Source organism: Styela clava, chromosome 4, assembly GCF_964204865.1.
Source record: "Styela clava chromosome 4, kaStyClav1.hap1.2, whole genome shotgun sequence".
NCBI classification, from domain to species: domain Eukaryota; kingdom Metazoa; phylum Chordata; class Ascidiacea; order Stolidobranchia; family Styelidae; genus Styela; species Styela clava.
In genome coordinates, this window is record NC_135253.1 from 24,195,525 (window position 1) to 24,206,145 (window position 10,621).

A 10,621-nucleotide genomic window follows, 5' to 3' on the forward strand; every position below is an offset into this window, starting at 1 on the left:
GCTGGTCGGTTACGGCTTCCTCCACCACCAAGTCCATACTTCTGAAAACAAACAATATAACTAATCCCATACCCGACCTGGAATGGTAACCGGACGAGAGGCCGTGGTTCGCCATATGGATAAGCCATCTTATCGGCTTTCCTCTCCCCCGGGATAAATATGTAAATCCTATCCTATGTGCGGGAGGATTGCTGGACTCCTTCACGTAACCGCTGGTCGGTTACGGCTTCTTCCATCATCATGTCGTTTCAATGAATGTACCGGTACAGTAGTAGATGCATTGTGATTCTCAAATAATAATTATTTTGTTTTCCTAGTACAGTAGTATTTAAATACATGTATACAGATACTCATAGCATAAACCTGGAAAATACTGACTCTAATAAAATGGCTGAGTATCTTATCAGCGGAGAAACAAGCTACGTTCCAGAGGATGGATTGACGGCTTCACAGCTTTTAAACACGGGAGATGGCCTAACATATAATGACTTTCTTATTTTACCTGGATACATTGAGTTTGTTTCTACTGATGTTGATTTAACATCTGCGCTAACAAAAACTTTGACGTTGAAAACACCTCTTCTTTCTTCTCCTATGGACACAGTCACTGAGGCAAATATGGCAATTGCGATGGCTTTAATGGGTGGAATTGGGTTCATACATCATAACTGCACCCCACAGTACCAGGCTGAACAAGTTCGCAGAGTCAAAAAATATAAACAAGGATTTATAATGAGGCCTGTGACTTTAGGACCAAAAGCTACTGTCCGTGATGTTCACGATGTAAAAATGACTTACGGTTTCTCTGGAATTCCCATAACAGACACTGGGTCTCCACATGGAAAGCTGCTAGGACTTGTGACGTCTCGCGACGTTGATTTTTTGCGTCCGGGTGATTATGATACACCATTAGAAAATGTTATGACTGCAAGAGAAGATCTGATCACAGCGAGTCAGGGTGTCACTCTGGAAGAAGCCAATGGCATTTTATCACAAAGTAAAAAAGGTATAACAGTTTTGTTGGTTCTTGATATATTGTATGTCATTGTCAGCACTAATGTGTTCCTGTAACTTTTTATCTGACCATGCCAGAATTCTTCAGACAAGCATTTCCATCTATCAGTTGGTGGTAGTATGGCCTCTGTTAGATGAAACATTATTAAAATACATTAGTAGTGATGGTAGGACTTGAATCTCTTAGAATAGTCATCTTTACACTTGCATTACACCCATACATATGCATTTATCATCGCAAAGCATAGAGGGAGGTAATATCCAATTGATAGTTTGTTGGTATAGTTTCGTTTTTTTATATACTGTAATTTTATTATTTACCTGAGTTTCCCCTCTAAAGGAGCCACAAGAAAAGTTTTTCATATTTGCAAAGACTGCATTTAGGAAAAAGAAATTGACAGATTTGTTTATTTCATTGTTTGTTGACTTTTCAAATGTGGCGCATAAATTAATGAAGGAAATGTATGAAAGAAAAGTTCTGTATTTCTATAGAATAGCGGACGAGAGCCACAAATTTTGAGAGTATTTGAAAGGGAGCCAACAAATCAAGAAAGATTGATATTTACTGCAGCAAAACTGGTATTCTTTTGAAAGAACTGGGATTTTGTTATAATCTTTCAATTCTAGAATGGGTATTTTAATTTAATACCGTTTTTTTATACTGTTTTATATTTTTTCAGGCAAACTTCCAATTATAAATGAAGAAAACGAGCTAATATCATTAATTGCTCGAACCGATTTGAAGAAAAATCGTAATTATCCATTCGCCAGTAAAGATTCTCAAAAACAACTTTTATGCGGAGCTGCTATTTCTACGAGAGATGAGGATAAAGACAGGTACGGAGTGTAAATCAGCGGAATTCGTTTGCTTCATACAACCTTATATTACCGAGACACTATCAAAACAAATTTCCAGATGTCAAATGTGGAATATAATCTTAATTAAGGATTATTTAAGAGAAACATACAAAAATTACCCTCATTTCTGGTAAAATAAATGGAGGTGTCGTACATGGCCATAATATTTTTAGATTCTGTACGGATAAATTCAACTTTCTACATATCTGTGAATGCTTGCCTAGGGCCTTGTTCTAAGTGAGATTATAGAAACTCCTGATAAAAAATGGAATTTTAAATTTCTTACGTTTTTAGACTTTAATCCAGTGATTCTCTTTCTTTCTGCTGCCCATTAACTTTGTTATGTGAAGGAAAAACTAAAAAAAAAAAAAAATTTCTCTGCAAAAAATGGTCATTTTCATGTTATTAATAATCACAATGAAAATTACCACTCAGTAGCAGAAAACAACATCATGATTAATTGCTGCCACAATCAAAATCTCACATCAAAGTATCTATGTTCAGCAGTGGTTCATGGGCCACTGCTAGGCCATAGCCTGGAGCTTTTTTTTTCTTGGGGAGAGTGATGGCTTACCGGTTAAAGCAGCGTTAAACTTAATAACATTGCAGGTCACACATCTCGATTTATAATCCCATAACCACCACCTCACCATGGGTGCAATAAATGAAAAATTTGAACCAGAAAGCTTCCGGTCTTTCCAATAAATAGTAGCTCCATCTACCTCGCTAGACACTATGGCGTTGTTTTGAAGCGGAAGACGTGTTTAGCGTTGACTAAAATAAATAAAAATTCTCAAACAGTTTTATTTTTTTTCAGACTTGATGCTCTTGTTGAAGCAGGGGTTGATGTTGTCATCTTAGACTCTTCCCAAGGAAACTCCATATTTCAGATACAGATGATCAAATATATCAAGGATAAATATCCAAGTTAGTATATCTTCACGCTTAATGACAATTGTTCAATTGTATGAAGCAGAGCTATGTTTTCCCAGTTCAGCTTGTTTTCATTGATGTTGCACAATTCGAAATAATTTACTTTCTTGAATAGTCTGTATCGCTGTTCGTCACATATAGACTCCTCCTGTTCAAAAAAAATGTTTCGATTTTAACGGGTTTACATCAGCTATTTCATACATCATGTTAAAATAGTATAAAGTTAACAACCCGAAAGCAAAACAAGAAGAATTCACAGTCAAAGAATTAATTGACGACATATTAAATGTATTTGTCACGTATTGTGCCAGACGAAAGCATCGTGGCCCCTGGAGAGTCACTTGGAAATCCTCATTTGTTAAAATTGCGAAATTTCATCACTGAATGAGTTACATATATAGAATATATAAAATCAAATAATATAAAAGTTCCCACAGAATCAATTTGGCAAAGAGCGATATAGAATTAAAAAATATACACAACACCCTTGAAATATAGCAATGTCCAATTTAAGAGCATTAGTAAAACATTAAAATTTATCTTCACAGTGAAAATTGGGACAAAATTAAAAATAGGCTGAGAGTGAGGTCCTAAAGCAACAACAAATTAATTTATTGAGCCTTAGAAATAAGGACAAATAATATTGATGCTCTTCATATTATAAGGGGTGTGCAATTATCTTTTGTCTTTGTCTCTGTAACAGGTCTTCAAGTTATCGGGGGAAATGTAGTCACAGCTTCTCAAGCAAAGAATCTTATCGATGCTGGCATTGATGCTCTGAGAGTTGGGATGGGATCGGGGTCAATCTGTATAACACAAGAAGTTATGGCAGTAGGAAGGCCACAGGTTAGGGGTTCTTATATGAGTTTAATTTGTATGGGCGTTTCGTCGACCTTTCCCCAGAAAAGTTTTCCCTATACGTAACTATTGCAGAAATTTGTAAGAGTGTTTTGGACCTATGTTTTAGATGTTAAAACCATCATTCTTATTGAAGTTTTTCAAGAACTGTCGCTTACATAAACTGATTGACGTATGCAAAAATTAATATCACCATCAGATGATTCTTCATTTTAGAATATAAAATTATTTGATTGATTTTTGTCTGGCTGTACACAGAGCCAATGGTTCTGTGTTTATTGGTCGTTAATTTTTCAGACTTTGCAGCAATATTTAGCCTTTAATAGCAACCTGCAACCCACAAGAAATAATTGTGCAGGCCGCGGCGAACTGCCAATTTTGAATGGTGTGCGATTTGTCCTAAGGTCAATAACCAAAATTTTTATGCCTGCAACTACTAGAAAACCTATGTTAAATAAAGGTGCGGTTCCCGGTTTCACTCGGCTATTTGTATCTGTCCCTTCTGTATCAAAGGTTGCACAACCCTGCTATGAAGCAATAGCAGCTATTCATATATAAGGAGCTACACAATCCAAACTCTTATATTCAGAAACAGTTCAATTTCTACACAACTCTTAATCTAGTTTTCCTATTAACAGGCCACAGCTGTTTACAAAGTATCCGAATATGCACGTCGGTTTGGAGTTCCAGTCATTGCTGATGGAGGAATTCAAAACGTCGGCCACATCACTAAAGCACTCGCACTTGGGGCTTCTACTGTGATGATGGGATCATTACTTGCTGCTACAACTGAATCACCAGGCTAGTAAAATTGGTTAAATTTGTCAGAATTGCTCAAATCGAGCTTATGTGGTGATGAGAATTTTATAAGTAAAACTGCTCAAATCAAAATTATGTGCACTCGCACAGAAGAAGTTGATGCTCATTTAGTAAAGTTACTATCGATTGCCTGAATAACAAGAACTACGTAAACTATGGCTCGGCGCATAGTGCTAAGCATTAGGATTACGCTCGCCACCACACCTCTGATTACCATGTGTGGGTTTGTATGCCGCCGTAGGGTGGTTCACGTAGCCACTGGTCGGTGACAGCTTCCTTCACCATCAAGTCCTTGCATACTGAATTAGCGAAAGCTACTGAAACTCCAAAAGATGAGGTTCGCATCCCATTAGAGCTTGATATATCCAACTTGTAGCCAGGATGTGGTTCGTCATGTCATTGAGCCACTTCATCGACTTTTCTCTTCTCTGGGATAAATTCAAAAATCCTATCCTTTTAGATTATCTAGTTATCCACTGAACTAAAACATTTCCCTATTGCAGGTGAATATTTCTACCAAGATGGCATCAGGTTAAAGAAGTATCGTGGGATGGGTTCCTTAGATGCCATGGAACAACACCAGTCCAGCAGTTCCAGATATTTCAGTGAAAAAGACAAAGTTAAAGTTGCCCAGGTGAGGTTTAATAAGGATTTTGGGACATGAGATTAGACCTTGGGAGTGTTTTGCTATATCGTTGTTCTCTGTAAATAGGGAGATAAATCACTTTTATATTGAACTACCGTGCATATTTTGAGTAGTTAAAGATGCGAGTGTCTTCATATCTTTTTTAATATATTGTTACGGAAATTCAGTTTTTAATAGTGTACCACATTGTAGGTTTTTATGAACTCAAAACAAAATAAAGATTTGCAATATATTCTACGTAATTTGAAAGTCTTGCTACATACTGACTCGAATTGTATTGTTAGTGTCGCATTGTAGTGCAACTCAACTCTCGCTTTAGCTGGATATGGGAATAGTTAACCAGTTTTTTATTTCAGATACATGGGTTTGATGTTAACTAATATAACCACAATCCACAAACACAAATATATTTCTATGTTAGTCTCGTTATCTGTGAAAACAAAAATGATTAGAATTCACCAAAGTCTTATTTATTTTCCAGGGAGTATCAGGTGCGGTTCAAGACAAAGGCTCGGTTCACGTGTTTATTCCATACTTGATGGCAGGGATACAACATGGCTGCCAGGTTTGTTGTTAATTATTAGACACAATATGGAACGTCTTGCTAAATTTTTGTTGTTCTTGTTGGGGTGATGTTCTGAAAAAGTATGTTTTTTATTTTCATTTGTCAAGAATAGAAGAACTAGTTAGTAGGCGCCATCCGCCACATATAATAATAAAAAAATCGAAAACGGATGCGTTGCAGCCATAAAATTGAACAAATTCACAGCTAATTTATCTTAAGTTAACACAATCATTGCAAATGATACCTACCCTAGTTACAGCCTTTGCTCATGGGCCCTAGGAACCGCTCTGTGGCCCCCTAAATTGGCCAAGGGTCGATTTTGAGAAACCTGTAATGTACTGAGTGATTAATCATCGCAACTTTTACAGGATATCGGAAGTCGCAGCCTCTCTCTTCTACGCTCCATGATGTACAGCGGAGAATTGAAATTTGAACGGAGATCAACGTCAGCTCAGGTGGAAGGAGGGGTCCATGGCCTGCATTCGTATGAGAAGAAATATATGTAGAATGTGTGATTGAATATGAGAAGGAAACGTTCTTGAAATTTTGTATACTGCCAGGTTAATTTGATAAAAACCATGATCTTCCTAATAATTTTCATTGGTGATTGAAGAGGCTTGTTTTATCAATAATGAAAAAAAACACCTGCATTCAAATGAAATGCATGTAGAATTCATTTGACAAACTATTTTATTAAATCAAGAATTTTCTGATATTCGTATACTGCCAGAATTAATATTCTGGACTTTGTAATAATTCATAGGTCTTTTCATTGGTGGCGGTTCCTATCTGGTACATAATGGGAATGGATATCTTATATTCGCGTGAAACGGAAATTCATAACTACATATATATGGTCATTTGTTGATTTTGAAACAGTAGGTAATTAATTAAGGGGGTATTTCTCGTAATTGTTTGCATGTATTGAAACAATTGTACAACTGAAAGACAAACAGTAGTGCCTTTGGTAGAAGTGTATCTCCTTGCTAGACCTTTGTTCGGAAATATTTTGATACCTTATTCTTCGAGTGAATTCAGTATCTGAACAAGGCCAAGTACAAGCCAACCACTTATATCTAGCGATGTGTAACTGGCCACTATTTCTGGACATCCTTATTTCATTGCCTATTTTGTTTTGGTAGAAAATTAAACTCTGATTCCAAACTTGAAATGTTGAGTTTGAAAAGTACATTTTTCTCATTTCTGATTTTTACGGCTTACCTGGTCATTGCTTCTAATTTATTTTGAAATCCATGCACAATACTGCTCGTCTGCAAAACATTATTTCTTTTTTATATTATGCAGTTGCTCATTATCTTTTTTGTTCTATCATGTATGATATTATTGGCATTTTGGACCATATTTTGTGAGTTTTGAATCTATTCCAACTTATGATATATATCCTAGAACAGTGGTTCTCAACCTGTGGCGTACTAAACTTTTTGAGCGAGCGTTTATAGCGCTACCATTGCTTGTTTAAGAGATTGCCCATGTCTGTTTTGCATGTTACGCTACAAAGGATGTTGTGCCACTTTATAAAATACTCCTCAGCGCGTTTGCCATTGTTCCCCACTCTGTAAAAGGTCAGTAAAAGCTTGAGAACCACTGTTCTAAAAAGCAAGTAAGGTATATTAAGTATGCTTGACAATCTTCATAACTATTCTCTACATCAGGGTTACGCAAACTGGGGTCCGTGACGACTACACAGGGGGTCCGCAGAGATATTGAGAGTCTAAAACTGTGTTTCCCAACCCGAATCCGCGGTCTCAAATGAGTCTGCAGAGCGTTTGAATGAGTCCGCAACGAGCCATAAATTCACTGCGGGCCGCAAACGTTTTTGCGAAACTTAACCATCGGCCAAGTTGCGATTTACGTTAGAAATTACATGAAACATAAAAAGCAAGTTTATTCACATAACATTGATCGAATGAATGTTTACTGGATACTGAGTAGGGCTGGGCATATTCAACTATTAGAATAGCAATTTACTATTCAAAAATTTGGTAAGAGGTAACGCGACAGGTCACTTGCGCGTCGCTTAATTAAACGATTAGATTTCACAACTCGCTTGCGGATTTCCGACGAAAACACGAGTCGGCACACTCGTGAATAGATACATAAGTGGTGTTTCTCGCGAGCACGAACAACGGGGAATAATTTTTTCCTGGTAGGTGGCAACCTAAATTTTCTAATTGAAAAGCGGCAATACAAAATCCTAAAAATAAAACGGAGACCACCAAGTTTAGTTTTATGATGGTCCGCGATCGATTAAGAAGGTTTTTTAGACATTGCAAATCGCAAAATTGTGGGTGCTACCGTAGTATACGTATTAGGGCATTTTCCCTTATAGGATTCTTTGTGCTTTATTGCCTCCAAATTGGTATGTACAGTACCGGAGCCCGAAGTATTGTAAAAACAGCTAAGATTTGTCGAATTCACAAAGATACGAATCAAAATGTAATCGGGCACTTCACCACGCATTTCTGTGTCCACGGATTGTCATGATCTTTTCTGAGTAATATTGCTTTTATTTCGTCAACACAACCACAGATTAAATGATCACAAATAAATATTTAAAGCAAAGCGATGAAATTTTTTTTTTTTTTAAATCACTAATATACTTTAATTATATTTTTAATAAGTACTAAATCAAGTTGTACTTTCTTGAAATTTATAGCAGATAGTAGGATTTGGCTAACGGCGATAACAAATTCGCAAGATCGCAAAAAATATGTATCAAAACTAAATATAGTCGGGCAATATATTCTCACATTATTATGTTCGCAGATTACCGTGGCAAGTAACTTGTCATAAGTCTACGCAACCGCGAGTGACCATGACCACAATTAAATTAAAACAGAAAGACATTTTAAATTATCGTCGTTGTCATGGATTGAATATTGTGCGACAGAAAAGGCTATTTATACACTAAAAAAGTCGGCTCTTTTAACAAACGCGTAATTGCGGCGAATTTATGATTTTAAAATTCTGTTATGTTTGGTTTTATCACTTCTTCGCGCAGAGTACGATTGCAATAAACGCACGTTGAGTCCGCAAAAGTTTTTGCGGTGAGAAAATAATCCGCGACCAAAAAAGGTTGCGAAGCGCTGGCCTAAAATATATACATTTAACGTATATCCACTGTTACTTAGACATTCATAAACGAGATAAAGTCGTAAGTTAACGCAATCGCAAATGGTAATTGTTACGAGACCTTAACAATGTGAGCGATCAAGTTGTTGTAAACGTAGACGATCGTTGCTTTCAGCGTCTGTGAGGTAGACCTTTGTCACAGAGCTACGTCGTCGGTAATAATTGATTACAAGCGTTATCACCAGTCCAGAACTTGTGCGACTTTGTCATGGTCATCTGGGCCCCGTTGATGCGAGAAAGAGGCGTGAACCCCAGTTAAGTTAATTGTGAGAAACTATCCAAGAATACACAATTAAATTGGTACACTTTCGTAGAGTTGGGTCTACAAGTTTGCTTGTCAGAAATTGATCCGTCACATGTCTGTTTTGTTGTGTTCTAATCCAAATGAAACATTATCCTCCCTCCTTAGTTACGCACATAAATTGGTATAGGATGGGGGTCCGTAAAAAATAATATCAACAAATAGGGGTCCGCGGCTCAAAAAGTTTGGGAAACTCTGCTCTACATCTTTGCAAGCCACCACGGGCTCGGTGGAGTCTGAAAAAAGTCACACCAGAGATGGTTGGTTTGACAAACTTTTAAATTGGAATCTTGGTTGAAAAAGAATATCTGATTCTAACTATGACATAGGGACTATTTCTTTTACAAAAGTAAGTTATTCCTAGATTTTGATACAGTTCTCATTGGTAAATCATCGTTTTTTCGGCCTGAATTTAAAAAACTAAAATTTGTACTTTAGCTCTTTGTAGCCTTGATTTGAATGCGTTAGGCATTTTTCCCGCTTATTCTGAATACTCCGCCTGTTTTGAATCTGTTCCGACCCGCGATATAAATTCTGAGCAAAAATCACCATAATCAGGTAGCGCTGGTACCAAGCCTTGTCCTATAATGCAGGGGTGGCCAACCGGCTCACGACCGCAAATGACTAAAATCTTCCAAATAGGTCGCCATCGACTGCTCGGTAATAAGGTCACACACATGAAAATCGGGCGCTAAGTATGCGATAACTACACACATGCATAAAACAATTCCACCGCTGTCAATAAGCTCGGCTCTGTGGACGCATTTTTAATGAAATTGCCACAGAATTTTGTATTTTTTCATGTTCCATTTGATTATGTAATTGTACAGTATTGACCATTTTCTCCAAGTCCGAATCTTCGCCCGCTTGGGCATTCTGATGGCACTGCTACCGCTGCGAATGGAATTTATCACACTACTCTTGGAGTATGACGATAACTTTCGCATACTGCAGAAGTTATTGTAGGATCGTTTCCCAGTCAATTTGCACAATATTCGACAAGTTTATTTCTAAGCCTTGGCAGCGGCGAAAATTGCATTTGTTATGTAACAATATGCTCTATCGGTAGGGTTGACATATTTTTGTGACTTCAAAGTGGGACGTCTCTAAAGACAACGACCCCTTAGCTGTAATTTTGTAACTTAACATTTCCCGATTTTACTACATAGGCCTACATTTAAAGATATCCCGGCTGTCTTCATTGACCATATTGTCATCAAGAGTTCATGCGCATATTCTCTGTTCAAATATCGGGTTCAGTTCGAAAAATAGAGAGGAATTGACGTTGACGATACCGGTACACATAAATCGAATTTAGACTAATTAGTATTGGTTTTACATGCGATACGTTTTCTAACAATGTTAGCGGGAAACAAACGCATTCACCTTCAGTTAGTAGGCTAGCGCTGCGCTACACAGAAACAATAGTAGTGAGAACATGTTTGTGTATGCTGGATGGCTAAACGCCAAAGCG

The 10,621-nt window shown here is 37.2% G+C and overlaps 1 protein-coding gene across 1 annotated transcript; it reads left to right on the top strand.

Moving 5' to 3' along the window:
- The first annotated feature begins 305 nt into the window (after positions 1 to 305).
- LOC120325778 (inosine-5'-monophosphate dehydrogenase 2-like) lies at positions 306 to 7,268 on the top strand. Its single transcript, XM_039391943.2, has 8 exons — positions 306 to 1,006; positions 1,695 to 1,851; positions 2,690 to 2,799; positions 3,509 to 3,651; positions 4,302 to 4,464; positions 4,986 to 5,116; positions 5,610 to 5,693; positions 6,062 to 7,268. Exons 1-8 carry the CDS (start codon positions 337 to 339, stop codon positions 6,197 to 6,199), a joined length of 1,596 nt encoding a protein of 531 aa, XP_039247877.2. The 5' UTR covers positions 306 to 336; the 3' UTR covers positions 6,200 to 7,268.
- Positions 7,269 to 10,621: the final 3,353 nt, after the last annotated feature.